Source organism: Dipodomys ordii, unplaced genomic scaffold (genome assembly GCF_000151885.1).
Source record: "Dipodomys ordii isolate 6190 unplaced genomic scaffold, Dord_2.0 Scaffold181, whole genome shotgun sequence".
In the NCBI taxonomy this organism is placed as follows: domain Eukaryota; kingdom Metazoa; phylum Chordata; class Mammalia; order Rodentia; family Heteromyidae; genus Dipodomys; species Dipodomys ordii.
The window spans coordinates 423,556-446,566 of NW_012267397.1; the positions used below are offsets into that span (position 1 = coordinate 423,556).

The window sequence follows — 23,011 nt, forward strand, 5'->3', positions numbered from 1 at the left end:
AGCTAGGATTATAGTCGTGAGCCACTGTCACCCAGTTGTTCCTTTTTTTTTTTTTCTTAATGGTAAATAGAAAATTTTAATTTTAAGAAAGTTAATCAATTTTTATTCTTTTTGTTTGTTTTTTGGTTTTGGGTCCGGTGGTGGGGCCTGAACTCTGGGCCTGGGCACTGTCCCTCAGCTCTTCAGCTCAACACTAGCGTTCTACCACTTGAGCCACAGCACCACTTCCGGCTTTTTTTGTTTTGGCTTATGTGGTGCTGGGGAATCGAACCCAGGGCCTCATGCATGCAAGGCAAGCGTGCTCTACCACTGAGCCACCTTCCCAGCCCCATCAATTTTTATTCTTTATGGTTCATACTTTGTACTAGTCCATGTAACAATGTTTAATCATACACCTGAGCTTTTCTTATTTTCTTCTAGAAGTTTTATAGTTTTAACTTTTATTTTGGTGGTCCATTTTGGCTGAAATTTTAATTAATTAATTATTCAATCAATTAATTAATTTACTTATGCCAGTCCTTGGGCTTGAACTCAGGGCCTGGGTACTGTCCCTGAGCTTCATTTGCTCTAGGCTAGCACTTTATCACTTGAGTCACAGTGCCACTTTTTTTGTTTATGTGGTACTGAGAAATCGAACTGAGGGCTTCATGCATGCTAGGCAAGCACTCTACCCCTGGGTCACATTCCCAGCCCCTGGCTGAATATTTACATATGGATTTAGGTGCAGTAGTCAGGGGCCATTTTCATATGGATATCCAGTTCTAGCAGCACTCTTGGAAATAAGGTTGTCCTTCCCATTGAATTACATTGGCACTTGAATTAGGGCAACTGACTATACCTGTGTGGGCCTATTTCCAGAATTTGTTCTATTTCATTGATTTACATGCCCATTTTTATACCAGCACCAACTTCCTTGATTAATTCAGCTTTGCAGTAAGTCTTGGAATTGGGAGTATAATTTCAATTTCTTTTCTTTCTTTCTTTTTTTTTTGGGGGGTGGTTCGGTCATGGGGCCTCAACTCTGGGCCTGGGCGCTGTCCCTCAGCTCTTCAGCTCAAGGCTAGCATTCTACCACTTGAGCCACAGCACCACTTCCTGCTTTTTTCTTTTTGTTTATGTGGTGCTGAGGAAACAAACCCAGGGCCTCAGGCATGCAAGGCAAGCGCTTTACCACTGAGCCATCTTCCCAGCTCCTATAATTTCAATTTCTAAACTTGCATTTGTACATCTATATACATTTTAGAATAATCTTGTTGATTTTTATAAAATAGACAGCTAGAATTTTAATTTGGGTTGCCCTGAATGTATAGATCATAGAACTGGCATTTTAGCAATTATGAATAATCTGTGAACTTGGTACCATCCTCATTTATTCATTTAGCTCATCTTTCATTTCCCTCAACAATATGTTGCATGTTTTATTTTACATGTCCTTATATTCTTTTAGATTTATTTCATAGTTATATATGTTTGGGGCCAGGCTCTAGGGTTTGAACTCAAGGCTTCTTGTTTTACAAGCCAGGTGCTCTCCCACTTTAACCAGACCTCCAGCACTTTCTTTGGTTTAGCTTTTTTTTTTCCCCCCTCTCATTGGCCTCTCATATAGCAGGAATGGGGTATATGATCACACCCAGCTTATTGGTTAAAATAGAGACTTTTTGCTCAGGCTGGCCTCAAAAAACTGTGATCCTCCCAATATCTACCTCCTGAGTAACTGGGATTACAGGTATGAGCCACTGCTCCTGGCTTAATGTTTTTATTCTAGAATTTTTTTTTGTTTTGTTTCTGATTGCAGTATTGGAGATTGAAACCAAGGCCTTGTGATTGCTAGACAAGCACATCATTGCTTGAGCCATACTCTCAGTTCGTTTGTATTTTATTTATTTTTGCCAGTCCTATGCACTTAGGGCCTATGCACTGAGCTTCTTTTACTCAAGGCTAGTACTCTACTACTTGAGCCACAGCACCACTTCTGGCTTTTTCTGTTTATGTGGTACTGAGAATCTACCACTAAGCCATATTCCTAGCCCTGTCTTTTATTTTTGAGATAGGGTCTTGCTACCTTTGCTGGTACTGGCCTCAAGACTGAAAATCCTACCTCTCCCCGAATATCTGGAATTACAGGCATATGCCATCATCATCCTATCTAAAAATTTTATTTTTCCATGTTCCATATTAGTATATAGAAATGCACAATATTTGTGTATATAACTTTGTCTAACTAAACTCCTTAGAGTTTTCTGCCTGCACAATTACATTGCAATGGAAGGGGGCAGTTTTACATTTTCCTTATTAATCTGAATGCATTTTCTTTTCTTACTGTATTGGACACATTAGGATCTTTGTTATGTTGCTAAATACTAGTAGTGAAAAGGAACCTTTTGCTTTGTTCCCAATCTTAAGGCAAAAGGATTCAATCTTACAACATTAAGTGTGTTATCTTCTGTAGGTTTCCCATGGATGGCCTCTATCAGGATGAGGAAGTTCTCTTCTACTCCTAATTTGCTGGAAGTTTTTATCATGATTGGATATTGAACTTTGTCAGGTGGATTTCTTACATCTGTTGAGATAGTATCTGGTTTTCTTTTTTAAAGTCTATTAATATCACAAAAATATATTAATTTTCTTCAAAAAGACTAACTTTGTATTCCTGAGATAAATCTTACTTTTTAAATAATATATTCTTTTCATATAATAAGTTTGTTAATATTTTAAGGCTTAAAGTGTCTCAAGAAAAGATATTCACTTGTTTTCTTGTAATGACTATTAGTTTTGGTATTGGAATAATAGTGATGCTAGAGAATGACTTAGCATTTCTTTTTCTCCTTTTTAAAAAATAAAATACTAGTATTAAGACTTGAACTTAGTTCTTGCTGGGCTTTTGCATTCACAGCTAGTACTTTACCACTTGAGCGACATACTCCAGTTCTGGCTTTAGCTTGTTAATTGGAAATAAAACTTTCAGGGATTTGTCTGTACTCAAGGCTTGATTTGAACTGAGATCCTATGATTTCATCTTCATGAGTAGATAGGATTGTAGATGTGAGCTCCCAGTGCCCAATCTCATTTTCTACTCTTTAATGGAATATAATTTGGTGAATTCCTTTTAACTGTGTTGGGATTTGACAGTAAGACCATGGATCTGAAGTCTTTTTGTGAAGTTTTAAATAAAAACATCTGACTTTGGGGGGGTATTCATGTTATCGCCCTACCCCCAAATAAGCTTTTTGTCTTCCCAGAAACTTTTTCAGCTTTTTTGTTTGTTTCATTTCATGTAGTTTGTTAATTTTATTGGTTACAATATGTCCAGTCCTCCTCCCCCTTTTTTAAATGTTTACTTCTAAATCAGGTATTGGTAATTTATACTTTCTCTTTTTCTTGGTCATTCTTACTAGAAAGTTACCAAATTTTTTAACCTTTTAAAAGAACAAATCTTTTATTTTGTTACTTTTCTTTTTTTCCCCATTGGCTTTTGCTTATTTCCCTTTTCAAAAAAACCTCTTTAATATGGATTTTATTCTGTTCCTCTTTTTCTAGATCCCCCATATCCCTGCACTGGAGTTTTAACTCTGGGTATTTGTGCTTGCCAGCCAGCCACAACAAAGGTTCTTAAGATAGAAGCCTCATTGATGGATTTTGTATATTGTTAATACTAGTAGTAAAAACGGACCTTTCTCCTCCTTCCTCTTTCTCCCTTTCTTGTCACCAACATCTATTTCGTTGTTTTCATAAAAGCATTTCAGTATTACAGTTGCTTCTCTAATCATTGCCTTAGCTCTCCATGGCAGAATTTTTGATAATTATTAAAGTTTTCATTTAAAGTCATGATATTTTATAATTGAATTTGTAATTTCTGCTGTGATTCATAATTCTTTATGAATATATTGTTCGTAGGTGATTTTAGAGGCTTTTTCTTGACATCTATTGAACTAGCAGTGTTCATTATTGGTTTCTAGTTTAATTCCTTTGTAGTTAGAGGGTTTATTATAGCCTATTTTATAACTTAGAATAGAATCAATTCATGTAGCCCATTAACTAGATCAGAATGATAATGAAGGCTACTCATATCTCAGTGGGTGGGTCCAATGTCTGAAAAATAGTAAGCAGCCACATGTTGGTAATTAATTCAAGTGTGATTTACATTTAATGATTTTTCCTTCTGTCTCATGTGGATTGGATTAGATAGTTCCTTTCTAGCTCTAAGAATCCTGAATCTTTAGGGTATAAAACCAAATTCCATATTATTTATCCCAGCTTTGAGAACTCTTATTTTAAAGATCCCAAACTAAGTTTTATATTCTGTAAATTTTTGGAATTCTCACAGGGACGGAAGAAGTCTATAGTAGCTGTGGAGCCCAGGAGTCTTATTCAAGGAGCCTTTCAAGGGTGTTCAGTGTCTGGGATGACACTGAAATATATGTATGGGGTAAATGCCTGGAAGAACTGGGTTCAGTGGAAAAATGCCAAGGAAGAACAGGGGGATCTAAAGTGCGGAGGTAAATACACAGCATGAATTTATGTCTTGGTTTAGGTGGGGAGATACAAATTAGTAAAGCCATAGTCAACTCCTAGGTCAGAACCTTATAAAACGTTAGCTTTATTTAGTTCTTACTGCTATTTAAACTTTTCTTTGTCTCTCTTGGTCAGGAGGTGAACAGGCCTCATCCAGCCCATGTTCTGAGCCCTTAGGAAGTACTCAAGACCAGACACTCTCTCAAGAATCCTCAGAGCCAGGTTGCAGAGGTAAAATTTGCTTTTTCCATTTGTTATGAATTACTTACGATATCATTGATTTAAACTTTGGAATTTTGAGGTGTTTGTTTTTGTTTTTTTTTTAATGCTGGGGCTTGAACTTGGGGCTTGGGCAGAGTCGCTGAGCTTTTTTGCACAAGGCTCTACTAGTTGAACCACAGCTCCACTTTTGGCTTTGGGGTGGCTAATTGAAGAAGAGTCTCATGGACTTTCTACATAGGATGTTTTTAAATCGAGATCCTCAGATCTCAACTTCCTGGGCTGCTAGGATTATAACTGTGAGCCACTGGTGTCCTTGAGTTTTAAGATAAGAAAGAGCAATTAATATCCTACCTTCACTGTTACTTATATAGATAAGGCTGTATCTTTTGAAGGTGAATTTATTCTGCAAACCTAAGAGATTCATTGTAGTTTCTTAACACTGAAAGTGGTATAAAATGTGTTCTTGAGTCTTACATCAATAGTAACTGATACAGAATCCACTATGAGGTTTTTTTTAGAATACTTGGAAAATTTTGCTGCTTTTGTAGGAATATTTCTTAATGACATTTATATGATTAGCAGTGTTCATTAGTTTTAGCTATCAAACTTGACTGAAACAATTTAAACATAGCTATTGTGTATAATTTTATGGCCTATATAGTTTTCATTTTTCACTATTTTTAACACTATTTTTTAATGTTTTGCTTTTAGTGATTTTTTTTCTTTTTTCTTTTTTCTTTTTTTTGCCAGTCTTGGGGCTTGAACTCAGGCTCTGGGCACTGTCCCTGGGTTTCTTTTGCTCATTCTACCACTTGAGCCATAGTGCCACTTCTGTCCTTTTCTATTTATGTGGTACTGAGGAATTGAACCCAGAGTTTCATGCATGCTAGGCAAGTACTCTACCATTAAGCCACATTCCCAGCCCTTTTTATCATGGTTTATAATTATATATCCTATAAAATTTCTTCTAGCAGTAATTACTTAAATCTTTTACATCCAGGGCCAATGTTGCATTGGCCAAATCATGTTTCAGTTTCACATCTATTTTAAAAATAAAAGTTATATAATAAAGTTTTTATGGAATTATATAGAGAAAAGTGGATGAGTATATATATCCATTATAGTAGTGGTTTTTTTTGGTCACTTTTCAGCTATACACTATAAACTCTCTTACACCTACGTAATTATTACTGCTCTTAGCTTCACCTGCTGCTAGACTATGCTGCTGGTATTGGAGCACATGCAGCCCTACTTATTGGAGGCATGTTTCTGAGATGTAGCTGACTGACTGAGTTCCTATAGATTAAATGTAATCTCTTTGCTCTAAGGTTAGGGAATATCCTCCTACTAGGGTAATCTAGGAGGTCTGCAATCCCACACTTAGAACCATAAAAGACAAGTGGCCTGGACTGGGAAGGTAGCTCAGTGGTAGAGTGCTTGCCTTGGCATGCATGAGGCCCTGGGTTCAATTCCTCAGCACCACATAAGCAGAAAAAGCCAGAAGTGGCACTGTGGCTCCAGTGGTAGAGTGTTAGCCTTGAGCTGAAGGGCTGAGGGACAGTGCCCAGGCCCAGAGTACAGGCCCCATGACCAACACATACACACAAAGACAGTGGCCTGTAACTTAACTGTGAAGATCATTTGAGCACACAAATCCAGACCAGCTTATAGTGACAGTGAAGTAATACTGTTTTAGACTTCATCTAAATTCAGTAGCTCTAAGCCAGGCGCTGGTGGCTCACGCCTATAATCCTAGCTACTCAGGAGGCTGAGATCTGAGGATCGTGGTTCAAAGCCAGCCCGGGCAGGAGAGACCGTGAGACTCCTATCTCCAATAAACCACCAGAAAACCGGAAGTGGTGCTGTAGCTCAAGTGGTAGAGAGCTCGCCTTGAGCTGAAGAGCTGAGGGACAGCGCCCAGGCCCAGAGTTCAAGCCCCATGACCGACAAAAAAAAAAAAAGAAATTCAGTAGCTCTAGGAGATGCCTACCCATTTCTATTACTCATTCACTCAGAAAATAAATGTCTTTTATTTATCAGGCATGGTGTTAAGTACTGAAAAGGGTGAGCCCATACTCATGAGCCCATACTCATCTATATAACCAATACAGGAGATCCCAAGTGTATCTTTGGAAATGTGCAATCCTGTCTGAATGAAGAATAGCAATGAATATAAAGTGTATTTTCATTCTTATTGCACAACATGGGGCAATCTGTTGGAGTAGGATCTCTACAAACTGGATGAATCCTCTGATTAAAATTAAATCAGGATGTGGTGCTGTGGCTCAAGCGGTAGGTCACTCGCATTGAGCTGAAGAGCGCAGGGATAGCGCCCAAGCCCAGAGTTCAAGCCCCACCACCAACAAAAAAAAAAACGAATATTATTTTGGGGCTGGGAAGGTGGCTCAGTGGTAGAGCGCTTGCCCTGCATGCCTGAGGCCCTGGGTTCGATTCCTCAGCACCACATAAGCAAAATAGAAAAAAGCCGGAAGTGGCTCTGTGGCTTAAGTGGTAGAGCAAGCTAGCCTTGAGCTGAAGAGCTGAGGGACAGCGCCCAGGCCCAGAGTTCAGGCCCCACAACCGGACCCAAAAAAAAAATAAATAAATAAATAAAAATTAAATTAAATCAGTCCTAATTATCTTCAAATCTTAACATGATATATGGTCATAATCTGCTTTAAGCTGCCCTTCTTAATTTTTTCTTGTACACCTAAATCCTTAGAACCTTTACATCCTTATGGTCTAGCAACTGGAACACTGTATTGTAATATTTCTTTTTTATTTATTTTATTTTTTTGTCAGTTGTGGGGCTTAACTCTGGGCTTGGGCGCTGTCCCTGTACTCTTCAGCTCAAGGTGAGCGCTCTACTACTTGAGCTACAGTGCCACTTCCTGTTTTCTAGTGGTTTATTGGAGATAAGAGTCTCTCAGACTTTCCTGCCTGGGCTGGCTTTGAACTGTGATCTCAGCCTCCTGAGTAGCTAGGATTACAGGCGTGAGTCACTGGTGCCTGGCTGCATTATAATATTTCTAAGGGCAGAGAGATGTTCTATGTTATTTGAAGTATTATGTAGTCAGTTCTGAAGTTAGTAGAATTCCTTCAGTAGGTATTCTCTGTAGGTCTTCTTTAGTGTACTTCCAGGCAATAGCAATTGTTTAGAGATAGTTAGATCTTAGAAAGCCAGTTTTTTTTTCCTCTCATACAGGATTAGTGCTTTGGGAAATGTACTTTGGGAAATTTTTCTGGTCCTCAACTTGGATTTCTTTGCCCATCTACCATTCTAACTCTTAGCTCTTCTGGGGAGCCCCAGTGTCACTTCCTCTGCACTCTAATTTGACTCTTCTTTAGTAGAACTTTTTAAAATTTCACGCTATCTTATTTAAACTAAACCTTTGTTATTGTACCATGTGTACTATGCTAAGCATTTTTTCTCCTACTTGAAAAGCCTTGAGGTCAGGACCTTTCTGTCTGTTTGTGTGTGTGTGTGTTTGACGTTGAGATAGGCTCTCACTGTGTACTCCAGGTTGCCATGCAACTCATAGTCCTGCCTCACCCTGTCAAGTGCTGTGATTACAGGTATGCACTATGCTTAGCTTAGAATCTGTTTTTAATCACAGTGTATACCACAGAGCCTAGAGCACAGAAGTGCTCAGTGCTTATTCAGTCACTCATTGTTATTTTATGTGTTTTGAGTTAATATTTCAGATGCTTTATACCTTTCCACAGTCCGTCCTATCAAGCTGAAGGAAGATATTCTGTCCTGTACTTTTGCTGAGTTGAGTTTGGGCTTATGCCAGTTTATCCAAGAGGTGCGGAGACCAAATGGTGAAAAATATGATCCAGACAGTATCTTATACTTGTGCCTTGGAATTCAGCAGGTACCAATTTAAATTTTTTAATTGATCGCATTTTTAATAAATCTGAATTTGTAAAATAAGCAATCTACTACTGCTCCTATACTTTTTTTCTCTCTTTCTGAGATGGCCTCAAACTCACAATCCTCCCATCTTATCCTCCTGAGTAGCTGGAATTACAGTGCAGGTTGTCATGCCCTGCTTCTTAAGACTTTTTGCTTTTTATGATTTTCAGCAAGTCAACTTAAGTGAAACTTCCTCTCACCTTCCTGGCAAAATGGCCCCCTTCAGATGCAGGAGCGTCAAAAACTCCTTGGCCATCAACTGAGAGGGGTTTCATGTTGCTGGCACATGCATACAGAGTCACAAGGCACCGGCAAGTGTCAGTCTAAATCACGCAAATGTTCATGGGTTAAAACCCTGAATGTAGATGGCCTCTCTTCTCTTTGCTACCTAGTGACACAAATGTGACTGAATGCTTCTCAGTGAACAATTGTCCTTGCAGTTAAAATATAACCCTTTAATAAGCTAAACTAAGATGATGTTATTATGACAAAAATTGAGGATGGTGGGGGCTGAGAAGGTGGCTCAGTGATAGAGCGCTTACCTTGTATGCCTGAGGCCCTGGGTTCGATTCCTCAGCAACACATAAACAAAAAAGAAAAAAAGCCGGAAGTGGCGCTGTGGTAGAGCGCTAGCCCTGAGCTGAAGAGCTGAGGGACAGCGCCCAGGCCCAGAGTTCAGGCCCTAGGACCAGGATTCCCCCCCCCAAAAAAAAAAAATTGAGGATGGTGTATTTTATATGTTAATGAACAGAAAATGCATTAATAGCAAATTACAAAGGAAGCAACAGAGATACGTATGTATGTAAATTATGTAGTTTCATTTAGTTTTAAGATAAATATATCATTGTTATCACATTAACAGTGGGCACAGTGACTCACATATATAATTGTACCTACTCAGGGGGCTGAGCTCATGAAGATCATGGTTCAAGACCAGTTTAGGCAATATCTCAGCCATTCAAAAGATGGGCATAGCTGGTTGCCGATGGCTCATGTCTAGCTACTCAGGAGGCTTAGATCAGAAGATCGTGGTTCAAAGCTAGCCTGGTCAGGAAGGCATATGAGACTCTTATCTCCAGTTAATCACCAGAAAACTGAAAGTGGAGCTGTGGCTCAAAGTGGTAGAGCACTAGCCTTGAGCAAAAAGAACTTGGGGACAGTGCCCAGGCTCTTAGTTCAAGCCCCACAATTGATTAAAAAAAAACAAAACACCAAGATGGGCATACTGGTATGTTTTTGTAATCTAAGCTGTGTAGAAAGTATAAACAGAAAGGTTTCTGTCTAGGCTGGGACAAACACCCTATTAGGAAAAATAACAGAAGGAAGAAGAACTGAGGGAGTGGCCCCAGCTGTAGAACACTTGACTAACATGTATAAGGCCCCGGGTTTAAACCTTAGTACTGACCCCAAGAAAGACCCATTATAACATTTATTGTTTATATGAATGGTGTGAGATCAGGGGTTTCTTTTTTTCTATTTCTTTGTGTATTTATTTTGCCAGTAATTCAGTTTTTGCAAGTCTCTTCAAAACTCATACTCTGAAGATCAGGAATCATTGCAAAAATATTGGCGATAATGTCATTGATCACCAAAGTGCAGTGGTTAAGTAAATTAGCATATTAGTGAAGTAGTATATAATTTATTAAGTTTATTTACAAATTATACAGTTGTGCATACTTGTAATCCCAGCTTCTCTGGAGGATGAGGTGAAAGGATCTGAATTCCTGGCCAACCCGGGCAACATAGTGAGACTCCAGCTCAAAAAGTACATCTGGTAGCATGTACAAATATTGTTAAAGCAGTAGATAAGTAGAATGGGAGCATAAACTATGGGTGTATCACTGTATGTTGACACAGTCATATAAATAGATAATACAAGACGTAAACTAGAAACATTTACAATGGTTATTATCTCCATATAGTAGAAATATGGATGTTGTTGATTCTCTTTTTTGCCTTGCCGTTTTCTTTTATCTGTATGTGGGATTTTGTATTTGAGGCATTTATTTATTCTTCATAGTTTTGTTGAAAATGGTAGAGGTATGTCAAACTCTTATTTCCCTCCATTCTCACCCCTACGGGTAACTAGTGCCCCAGCAGCAGTGAGGGGCTCTCTGCCTTCTGTGATAGAGCTTTGCCGTGACTTTATGTGTCCGTTAAGAATGTTTGCTTTGCTGGGTTTTTTTTTTTTTGGGGGGGGTCCGGTCATGGGGACTTGAACTCTGGGCCTGGGCACTGTCCCTCAGCTCTTCAGCTCCAGGCTAGCACTCCACCACTTGAGCCACAGCGCCACTTCTGGCTTTTTTCTTTTTGCTTATGTGGTGCTGAGGAATCAAACCCAGGGCCTCATGCATGCAAGGCAAGTGCTCCACCACTGAGCCACCTTCCCAGCCCCTACTTTACTAGCTTTTAGTCAAATGGGACCTATATTCTACACGTGTTTTTAGAGCTTGTTTATCTAAATGGGAATATTTCTCTAGATCAGTATATAAAGCAGGATCCTTCCTAAGAAAAAACTCATCATTATGTGAATGTGCTACTCAGTGATTCTTTTAGACACGCAGGTTTGTTTTACTCCCTTTGTGTTCCTGTTCCTCCTGTCTAAGGAACATTTAACTACATACTAAACCAAGATTTATTTCAATAATTAGACTTCTTTTTTGTTGTTGTTGTTGATCATGGGGCTTGAACTCTGGGCTTGGGCACTGTCCCTCAGCTCTTCAGCTCAAGGCTAGTGCTCTATCACTTGAGCCACTGCACCACTTCTGGTTTTCTGGTGGTTCATTGGAGATCAGAATCTCAGGGATTTTCCTGCCCTGTCTGGCTTTGAACCGTGGTCCTCAGATATTGGCCTCCTGAGTAGCTTGGATTACAGGCATGAACCACCAGTGCCCGAACTTACTTATTCTTTTCTGTGAATAAGACATTTTGTTTCAATACACTAGTATCTATATTCCTTTTTTTCCCCCTTTCCTTTTTTCCCTTCCTTTCTCTTTTTCTTTCCTTCACTTTCCTTCTTTCTGTTCTTTCTTCTTCTCTTAAAAGGTTGAGTAGTATTTCATTGTGTATAGGCACATTTTTTTTATCCATTCATCTATCTGTTTGTGGACACTTAGGTTGACTTCAATGGGGCTATTGTGAATAGTGCTGAATGAACATGGAAATACAGCCTCCCAAGTGCTGGGATTGAAGGTGTGTACTACCACACCCTGCTATAAATATTTTTAATTTTGATGAAGTGCATTCTTTCCTTTTCTTTCTTTCGTTTTTTTGGCTGGTTGTAGGACTTGAACTCTGGGCTTGGACACTATCCCTCAGCTCTTCAGCTCAAGGCAAGCATTCTTCCACTTGAGCTACAACACCACTTCTGGTTTTCTAGTGATTTTGGAGATAAGAGTGTCACAGACTTTCCTGCCTGGGCTGGTTTTGAACTGTGATCCTCAGATCTCAGCCTCCTAAGTAGCTGGGACTACAGGTGTGAGCCACCGGCGCCTGGCTCCTTTTCTTTTCTTTTTTTTGTTTTAATTAATGTAAGTTAAATTCAAAATCATGAAGATATATCCTTTGTTTTCTTCTCCATGACTTTTGTGGTGTTAGACCTTAAATTAGGTTATTGGTCTATTTTGTATTCATCTTTGTATCTAAAGGCAGGATCTGTGTGGATATGCAGCTCTCCAGCAAAGACCCACTAAAATGGCCTTTAGATCTTTGTAGGAAATAACCAACTATGTATGGGCTTATTTTGGATCATCAAGTCTGATATTTGTGTGACTATTCCTGTGACAATAGACTTGGTGTGTATACTGAGGCTTGAACTCATGGCCTTGTGCTTGGTTTTTTCATCCAAGGCTGGCATTCTGCCACTTGAACCCAGCCTCCACTTTTTGCTTATTGCTGGTTATTGAAGATCAGAATTTCTCACATTTGTTTGCTCAGGGTGATTTTGAACCTGAAACTTCAAATCACAGCCTCATGGGTGGCTAGGATTATAGGTGTGAGCTGCTAGTGCCCAGCTACACAATTTTTGGTTTGGGCAGTACTAGAGGTTGAACTCTGGGAAATTTGTTTTGTTTTGCTCTTTTTTTTTCTTGGTTGGTTATAGGGCTTGAACTCTGGGCCTGGGTGCTGTCCCTCAGCTCTTCAGCTTAAGGCCAGTGCTCTACCACTTGAGCCACCACACCACTTCCGGTTTTCTGGTGCTTAATTGGAGCTAGGAGTCTCCGAGACTTTCCTGCCTGAACTGGCTTTGAACCATGATCTTCAGATCTCAGCCTCCTGAGTACCTAGGATTACATGCATGAGCCACCAGCCTCCTGGCTGCTTTACTTTTTTAAGTTATGAAATTTTTTTTTAAAAAGTGGCTAACTCAAGATTCTTTTAAGTATTCAAATTCTATATGAATTTGGGGATTCACTTTCCTATTTCTGAACCCCCCTCCCTCAAAGAAAAAAAGCCTCTGGGAATTTAATAGAATTATATTCAACGCTTGTTTTGGAGAATATTGCTGTCTTACTATTAAATTGTACAATCCATGAATATGGGATATTTCCATTAGATCTTCCCATGTGTTCTTTAGTCTTTAATTTTTACTTTGAGTAGCGTCTTATATATGCCTTCTATCTCTCAGCTAAGCTTTTTTCTGTAGTATTATCTGTAGTACTTTCTTTTCTTTGATGCTATCATGACAAGTGATCCTGTTATTGTAGTTTCTTGTTTGGATTGCTCAGTGCTAGTTTATAGAAATGCAGCTGATTTTTGCATATTGTTTGTGTCCTGCAACTTTGCTGAGTTCTCTCATTAGTTTTAACAGCTAAGTTTTTTTTTCTTTAATGTGTGGATTTTTTAGGATCTTCTGTATATAAGTTCTTATCATATGCAAATTCTTCTTTTCCTATATGAATGCTTTGTATTTTTCTCTTGTCAGTTCTGGTTAAGACCTGCAGAGCAATGTTGAATAGGAGTGGCAAGAATAGATGTATTCTTGTTTCATCCTTGATCTAAAGGGAAACAAAATACTGTTTTTAAATGATTTCTTAAAGATAAATTATTCTACATATTAATGGCAGTTGGCTTTATTAGCTGAGGTGCTTGTTTTGTTTGCTTGTTTGTTTTGGTAACACTTAAGATCAGGTACTTTTCTACTGGAGCCCTACTCCCACACTTATCCTTTTATTTTTCTGAGTGCGCGCGTGTGCGTGTGCGTGTGTGTGTGTGTGTGTGTGTGTATGTGTGTGTGTGTGTGTGTTCGTGTTCCTGGGGCTTGAACTCAAGGGCCTGGGAGCTGTCCCTGATTTTGTGCTCAAAACTACTACTCTAGGCTGGGCGATGGTAGCTCACGCCTATAATCCTAGCTACTCAGGAGGCTGAGATCTGAGGATCGCAGTTCAAAGCCAGCCCGGGCAGGAAAGACTGTGAGACTCCTATCTCTAATAAACTACCAGAAAACCAGAAGTGGCGCTGTAGCTGAAGAGCTGAGGGACAGCACCCAGGCCCAGAGTTCAAGCCCCACGACCGACAAAAAAAAAAAAACAACAACAAAACTACTACTCTAGGGGCTGAGAAGGTGGCTCAGTGGTAGAGTGCTTGTCTTACATGCATGAGGCCCTTGGTTCGATTCCTCAGTACCACATAAGCAGAAAAAGCCAGAGGTGGTGCTGTGGCTCAAGTGGTAGAGCCCTAACCTTGAGCTGAAGAGCTGAAGGACAGTGCCCAGGCCCAGAGTTCAGGCCCCATGACCGACCAAAAAAAACCCCCTAAACCTACTACTCTATCACTTGAGCTATACCCCCATTTCCAGCTTAATTAGAGACAAGAGTATCACAGATTGCTGCCTGGCATGGCTTTGAACCTAGATCCTCACTCTGATCTCAGCCTCTTGAATAGGTAGGCATGAGCCACCAGCACCTTGTCTAGCCCATGTTTTTTTTATTTTATTTACTTATTTATGTATGTTGGTTGTAGAGCTTGAACTCTGGGCCTGGGCTCTGTCCCTGAGCTCTTCAGCACTCTACCACTTGAGCCACAGCACCACTTCCAGTTATTTCTCTGGTGTATAATTGGAGATAAGAATTGCACAGACTTTCCTGCCTGGACTGGCTTTGAATGGAGATCCTTAGATCCCAACCTCCTGAGTAGCTAGTATTACAGGTGTGAGCCACTGGCACCTGGCTCTTTTTTTTTTAACTTTAAATAATTGCTATTATGAAGGTAATAGGCAGAGGTATTACAATTACATGCATGAGGTAATGAGTACACTCCTTTTTGGACAATGTCACCCCTTCTCTCACTATGATTTCTTTTTAAAGAAAGTGAAAAGCTTTATCTTATCAGTTCAATGTTAAGGGTAATGACAGTTAATGTAAAGGAGACCTTCAACTTGAATTCTTGTATTTTATTCTTAAAATACTTTGAATTGAACATTGTTCTTAATAGTGAAGACAAAATTTAAGGGGAAACTATATTCTTTGAGTTACTATTTTTAAGCTTATGCTTTCTTTTCCTTTTCCTTTTCCTTTTCCTTTTAGTACCTGTTTGAAAATGGTAGAATAGATAACATTTTTACTGAGCCCTATTCCAGATTTATGATTGAACTTACCAAACTCTTGAAAATATGGGAACCTACAATACTTCCTAATGGTAAGGTGATTGTTTTTATTTTGATTGTTTTTATGATAAACTTGAAAAATTTGTTTTGTGATCATCTTTTTATAAATTATATATATATATATATATCTGTTCTGATTTATAATTACGCTTTTCAGAAGATACCTTTTGGTGTATTGTTGAATATTTTACTAAGATTGCAACAGTTAATAAAGTCACTGTATATAACTTCTACAAAGTGCATGTGTAGATACTCATTGCTGAAAATAAAAAATAGAAGCTGTATTTTCCTTTCCAGGAATTTTTGTAGTTGCCACATATTCTACCTGCAAGAATGATAGTTTCATATACGCTCACCTAGATCCTCTTTGAATTATCTTTGGCCTTGTGTCATTAGAGAAGTCCATAGGCTACTGTTGATCCTAGGCTCCTAGCTGTGAATAGTGTTATGCCCAGGATGACTGTCCTTTCTTTGGAGCTGCTGAGCACTTTTAAAGCATTCTGAGTCACATCATGAGTTGATGTATTTAGCATTCAGAGGTGGGGCTCAGGACATAGATTTGGAAGTCAAAGTCATGTGTGTGGATAATCTCCTGGGAATAGAAATGCAGAACAGACACAAAGAGGATTGCAGGGATGTTAGGAAAGACTTACTAAAATAGCCCCGAATAGAAAGATGCAAAAAAAGAGTACATTCACTTCAATCTTTGTAAAACTTCTTTGTTTCAAGAAAAACCCCAGACAAGTCATCAGGACTCTCTCTCCATTTTTATTAGCATCAGTTAGTGCCCAGGAGGATTTCATTTTGGTCTCTGCATGTATGCATATAATCTACCCTTATCTGACTTATTCCGTGCAATGACTATTAGCATAAATTTAAATTAAAAGGGATTTGAAGGAAGGTACCTACCCCCTAATGACCTTGGCTAAAGCAGAGTGATCTGACAGGAATGAGCCAAGTCTGGCTCATTCCCTGTTGTTGTTTTGCCAGGCCTAGGTCTTGAACTCTGGGCCTGGGTGCTGTCCCTGAGCCTCTTTTTTTTTTTGGGTCCGGTCATGGGGCCTGAACTCTGGGCCTGGGCGCTGTCCCTCAGCTCTTCAGCTCAAGGCTAGCAGTCTACCACTTGAGCCACAGTGCCACTTCTGGCTTTTTTCTTTTTGCTTATGTGGAATCAAACCCAGGGCCTCAGGCATGCAAGGCAAGTGCTCTACCACAGAGTCATCTTCCCAGCCCGAAATTCAGATGTTTCTACAAATAAATTTTACTGTCATATAGTCACATTTTTTTAGTTTTTTGCATTGACCATGGGTCCTTATTTTCTAGAACAAAACAGTTGTACAGTGCCTTCAGGGACCACAGAGCCAAAAGTATTTACTTTCTCACTCTTTGTAGGGAAATATCATCGCCTCCTGATCTAAAACAATAATAGTTTATTAGAACTATTTCTGAGGAAGTAGAGTTCATAGTATCTACGTAGTTGGAATCCTGTACCCTTCTCTTGATAGTGCTGCTCCTGTTTTTCTCTATAGCAGAGAGAGGGAAAGAGGAGAACCATCAGTTTTTCCTTCATATCTTCCTGTCCTAGAAAGCGGGCAGTCCATTCACTCAGTACCATTTCTTCCGCTCCTCTGTCTAGGTTACATGTTCTCTCGCATCGAAGAAGAACATTTATGGGAGTGTAAACAGCTGGGCGCTTACTCACCAATCGTCCTCTTAAACACCCTCCTTTTCTTCAATACCAAATACTTTCAACTAAAGAATGTCACAGAGCACTTGAGGCTTTCCTTTGCCCACGTGATGAGACGGACCAGGACTCTGAAGTACAGCACCAAGATGACATATCTGAGGTTCTTCCCACCTTTACAGAAGCCGGAGTCAGAGCCAGGTGTGTGAGTGCTTCTGAAATTTCTATTGGTACTAAAACAGGGCTGTGACAGAGGGGTCATTGTGAATTCTAGACTTCTAAAGGGAAACTTTGATTTTTTTTTCTGTATTATTGGGCAGGTTAAAGACTTGTCAAAATGAGAAGGATCATTTGCTTCAGTATACTTTTGTTAGCTTTTAAATTAGGAATATTAATTTAATTGGACAAAGCCCAAATAATCTACACTTAAAGCTTCTCATAGAGCCAGGTACTAGTGGCTCACACCTGTAATCCTAGCTAATCAAGGGGCTGAGATCTGAGGATTGAAGTTTGAAGCCAGCCCAGGCTGGAAAGCCCCTGAGACTTATCTCCAATTGTTTACCAAAAAGCTGGAACCAGAGCTGTGGCTAGAGCACTAGCCTTGACCAGAAGAAAAGCTAAAGAACAGTGTCCAGGCCCTTAATTCAAACCCCAGGACTAGCATATGTGGGTGTGTGTGCACGTGTGCATGTGTGCACGCACACACAACCAAAGGAAATAGTAGTGCCTTACCCCATTATGTTGTTAAGAAAGAGTTTGTCCTTTTCTTATAAAACGATCAACTCTCCTGAGAACTTCTTTTCCTGACAAAGATGGAATTTTTCACAATATAGCACAAAGCAAACAAAATTGAACAGCTGGGTGCTGGTTCCCCACAGTAGAAATACTTTCGGAAGAGATGACAGTGTCCATCTTAATCTCTGTGTAGGAGATCATGCGAACCTTTTTCTCTGCTATCCTTGCCATGACTTGAGAACTGTACCTCTAGTCAAGGCCAGCAGGGCTGGCCTGTGGTGCCTTTGCCAGGGTGTCTCCACGTTGTTGAACAGGGGACATAACTATCACAGAACAGGTACTTGGTTTCCTGTCATGCTATAAACTCGGCACTTAGAATAATGTCTGGCACTTCACTTCCATGAGATCCCAGTGAATACCTGTTGATTTCCCTGAATCAAAGAGAAGGAGTGGAACAAAGATCTGGTTGTGAATAAGATTTTACGTGTCCTGACTTGAAGAGTAGACTCTTACACGTGATTATTATTTCCTATCTTAAGATAAACTAACGGTTGGCAAGAGGAAACGGAATGAAGATGATGATGTCCCAGTGGGTGTGGAGATGGCCGAGAATACTGACAACCCACTGAGGTGCCCTGTTCGACTGTATGAGTTTTACTTGTCAAAATGGTAAGAAATCACCCTTTGTGTCGGTGTGGCTGCCCTTCATGACTCAGTTAATGTGGTTTGCATTCCAGATGCTTGAATATCAGAAATGTCACTGGTTTCTCTCTGTTGACAGAAATTTACCTATAACTTCAGTTTTTCTTCATGCTCTTACCTGCCTGTATTTTGAACCAAGAAACAAATTGTTTTATCTTGATACTTTCTTCTTCCAAAATTTCAAGAGCAAAAATACAGACTGTTGTTATTCAAACTTCATAAAAATTGCTCAGCCTTTTTGTGATATCCAACCTAAGGTAACTTACTTGTATGGAAAAGTTCTGAGAAGACACATCACTAAACTTATAGGCAGAAAAACAACGTTCAGAGAATGGTTTTGTTGTTGTTGTTGTTTTATTTCTTTGGTAGAGATGGGATCAAACCCAGGACTTTTGCATATGCTAGGCAAGTACTCACTCCTTCTGAGCTACATTCACAGCTGAGAATTGAATTTTTTTCTTTTCTTTTGATTGTCCTGGGGTTTGAACCCAGGGCCTGGGCATAGTCCCTGAGCTTCTTTTGCTCAAGGCTAGCACTCTACTACTTGAGCCACAGCACCACTTATGTCTTTTCTGTTTATGTGGTACTGAGAAATCAAACCTAGGGCTTCATGCAGGCTAGGCAAACACTACCACTAAGCCACATTCCCAGCTGAGGACTGAATTTTTTTTTTCTTCTGTCGGTCGTGGGGCTTGAACTTTGGGCCTGGGCGCTGTCCCTCAGCTCTTCAGTTCAAGGTGAGCACTCTACCACTTGAGCCACAGAGCCACTTCTGGTTTTCTGGTGGTTTATTGGAGATAAGAATTTCACAGACTTTCCTGCCAGAGCTGGCTTGGGGCTGGCTTGGAACACTAATCCTCAGATCTCATCCTCCTGAGTAGCTAGAATTACAGGTCTGAGCTACCAGCTCTGGTGAGAATTGAATTTTTTTTTTTTTTGGTCTGTCGTGGGACTTGAACTCTGGGCCTGGGCGCTGTCCCTATGCTCTTCAGCTAAGGTTAGCGCTCCACTTGAGTTACAGTGCCACTTCCAGTTTTCTGGATAAGTTTCACGGACTTTCTTCCCTAGGCTGGCTTTGAACTGCGATCCTCAGATATCAGTCTGCTGAGCAGCTAGGATTACAGACGTGAGCCACTGGTGCCCAGCTTGAGAACTGAATTTTTAACTGCCCCTTTTCCTTGAGAAGCATTATTTCAAAAAACAACATTTCAAAGAAAGTTGGTGGCTGTGTTGCTTTTGTGATATTAAGTGACCTTGGGGCTCCGTTTAGAGTACAGCCTTTTAGGAGATGCTGTTCTCAGCCTGTGTGACTTTTTTGTTTCTTCTGATAGTTTTTTTTTTTTTTTTTTAAATAGGGATGGTCCGGCACTGGTGGCTCACGCCTATAATCCTAGCTACTCTGGAGGCTGAGATCTGAGGATCACAGTTCAAAGCCAGCCTGGGCAGGAAAGTCTGTGAAACTCTATCTCCAATAAATCACCAGAAAACAGGAAGTGACTCTGTGGCTTAATTGGTAGAGGGCTTGCCTTAAGCTGAAGAGCTGAGGGACAGTGCCCAGGCCCAGAGTTCAAGCCCCATGACTGATAAAAATATAAAGTAAAATAAAAAAAATAGGGATGAATGTCACCACATTTAAAGCTTTTATTTTTCTTGTGTCCTTATTTACTTTGATTACATTCTGAGAAGTGGAATTACTATGTTGAAGTGCAGGGACTGTTTTTTTCTCCAGTACTGGGGATTGAATCTTGAGCCATACCCCGTGTGTGTGTGTGTGTTTGTGTGTGTGTGTGTGTGTGTGTGTGTGTGTGCGCACTGATCCTGGGTCTTGAACTCTAGGTCTGTACTCAAGGCTAGCACTCTATCACTTAAGCCACAGCTCTATTTCTGGCCTTTTTGGGGATAGTTAATTGGACGGCCTGTGCTGACTTTGAACCACAATCCATAGATCTCAGCCTCCCAATAATTAAGATTACCAGTGGGAGCCACCACACCCAGCCATGTTCCTGTTGTTTTCAGGACTAAAATGTGACTTACACTTGTCTTTTATTAATATTCTCATCACCAATTCAGTGTGATTTTCTGAGTGTGAAAAGATATGGAACTGTAGATTACTCCCTGGAGGAGAATGCTGAAACCATTGGTTTCGCTGTGGTTATGTAAGTGGAAGCGGGGGAAAGTTGAAAAAGAGCGGTTCATATTTCCTGTACTCTCTGATCCCAATTTTCCTTTTTTTGTATGTTTCCCCTCCTTCTGTGGCTAGTTCCGAAAGTGTGAAGCAGAGGAATGATGTGTTTTACCTTCAGCCTGAGCGCTCCTGTGTCCCGAATAGCCCCATGTGGTACTCCACATTCCCGATAGACCCTGGGACCCTGGACACCATGTTAACACGTATCCTCATGGTGAGGGAGGTGCACGAAGAACTTGCCAAAGCCAAATCTGAAGACTCTGATGTTGAATTATCAGATTAAGATGGATGGATGTGCGGTTCCTATTTTCATATACATTGGTATGCACCAAACTGTGAATGCATCTAGCTGATGGGAAGCGATGTATAGCTCCAAGTCCTCTTGACTTGATTATGAGACGGTGGAAGACAGATGACTCGTGAACCACAGTGTGGATGTACAAATGAAAACTGAAGGAAAGAATATGAATTGAGAATTGTTATTTGGCAGTGATAGTTCTTAGACATCTTCAGAATGACTAACAGTTTCTCTGAGTGGTGCATTATCTTATTTTGTTGGGAATAACAAATTGTGGAATATTTTTAAGGAAGACTGTTGTATAAAACTCTACCATAGTAACCTTAGAGCTTAGAGAGGTAGCTTTGGCTGTAGCAGGCCACCTGAGCAGGCCCTCCAGAAAAGCAGGGAGAAAATCAGTGCTGAGCTGAGATGACATCAAATGAAGCGGTGGGGTCCAGGCTTGAAGCCCAATAAAATACTAGCTCTTTTTACAAAGATAGTAAAGTGGTATTGATTTTGATTTTCACTGCCAAGCCATTTACATGAAGGATAGAAACCTCTAGAGCTTTCCCTACAAGCCCCTCACACCAGGGAAAACTGCATCACTGCTATTGAGGAAATAATAATGTGTCCAGAAACATTCACTCTCTGGTCTGGCCTTTTCAGCACTGGGTCTGGATGTGGGTAAATTAAAGGGGATGGTATTCCACAAACTCAATTATGCACAGAAGATGTGGAGCCCAGTAGTCTCCTAGTGTCCTGAAATGTTTGTAGAAAACCTACTGAAAAGCCCGCTTGGCTGGGTACTGGCCCTTATTGCACTGTCTCATGGCTTGAGCTGTAGGACATGGAAATGGGGGCTCTAGATTTACTTCTCCCCCATGGCAGCTTTTCTCCCATTGTTTTACCTTCCTTGTTCCCAAAGTGATTCTGAATGGTCTTTTGCACCAATTTCTAGAGGCTCTTGCCATTTCAAAAAGATTCATCTATCTCCTTGACTCTGGCAAAACTGTGGGTGATTCCACAAAAACACAGTATTACTTAGCTAACTGAATTATGTTAGAAAAGGTCTAAATATGTTCCTGTGTAAAACATTTGGAAGATGACCTTGTTGCCCTAAGAAATTTGCAAATAGGGATTCTGGTGTTAGGTACAGAGACATGGACTGTTTTGCATATTCACAAGCAGGTCTCTTATAGCATTATTCCAGACTCTAGCTCTTTCAGTAGTTCTGCAAGTCACAGGTGTGTGTGGCACAGCAGTCCGTCTCCCTCATCTCCATCCTCAGTTTCTTCCCAACAAACCTTTGAATCAAAGCTTTCATGATGTTGATCAATCATAGAACTTCTTAGGTGAGGTTAATTTGACTTTGTGATAAAATTCAGAGAAGTCAAAAAGCTTCATAGGAAGTTTTATCTTAAAAGGCTTTTCAGTATGTCCCATGTTAGGTGTGGATGACAGGTGTATTTTGTTTAAAGTGAGCCTTTTGACATTGTATACTTGATGGTTCTGTCTCTGCCTGTAACAAATCTCATTTTTGTTACCAAGAACTGCGTGAAAGAAGTAAATCTTCCCGGTTCTATATGATGAATTCCATCTGTGTTTGTCATTTCTGATGGGGAAACCTCTTACTTCTAGACCTGTTTTGGAGGAAAAGCAGTTGGATTGTCTGATAAATCTGCCAATAAACCATCCAGGAACATCAGGTGTAATGGACCCATCATACCAGTTTTATGGTTTGTATAAACACTAATATTATCCCATCTGCAGTTCTTAAAAAACAAATATTATTATAAAAGGCCAGAAAGACAAAATAATCTGTATCTTTTAGTGGAGAATCATGAGGACTCAGATAAAATGTGACTAAATCAGGATTTCAACTGCATGTTAGTATACAGAGTTGCCCAGACCCTGAGCTAATTCCTAGGAGAAAATACTGATTAATTATTGGTCATTCTTCATCAGTATAGCTGTTGATGTTGTGTCCAATTATTTGCCTTTTGAAATTTTATTAAATTATGTAAGATTACAATTTTTTCCAGGAAAGAAAAAAAAAAGAGAAACATCTAAATCATTATTGCTAATCTTTTGGCTTTTAACCACATTTGGGTTTCCCTTTGCAGAAACCACAGAAATTTTCCCTTAGAATAAAATATATTTGTATTTGA

The 23,011-nt window shown here is 39.8% G+C and overlaps 1 protein-coding gene across 5 annotated transcripts in view; it reads left to right on the forward strand.

Annotated features, from left to right (window-relative positions):
- Zmym4 (zinc finger, MYM-type 4) overlaps positions 1-23,011 on the forward strand; it is a 98,880-nt gene extending 75,869 nt beyond the window's left edge. For all 5 annotated transcript variants that reach the window (XM_013034079.1, XM_013034082.1, XM_013034081.1 and 2 more), the window contains 7 exons: positions 4,325-4,496; positions 4,648-4,743; positions 8,461-8,612; positions 15,178-15,289; positions 16,894-17,142; positions 18,216-18,345; positions 20,639-23,011. In XM_013034079.1, coding sequence (XP_012889533.1) covers positions 4,325-4,496; positions 4,648-4,743; positions 8,461-8,612; positions 15,178-15,289; positions 16,894-17,142; positions 18,216-18,345; positions 20,639-20,846 — 1,119 coding nt within the window. In that variant the 3' untranslated portion in view covers positions 20,847-23,011. The remainder of the gene's footprint in view (positions 1-4,324; positions 4,497-4,647; positions 4,744-8,460; positions 8,613-15,177; positions 15,290-16,893; positions 17,143-18,215; positions 18,346-20,638) is intronic.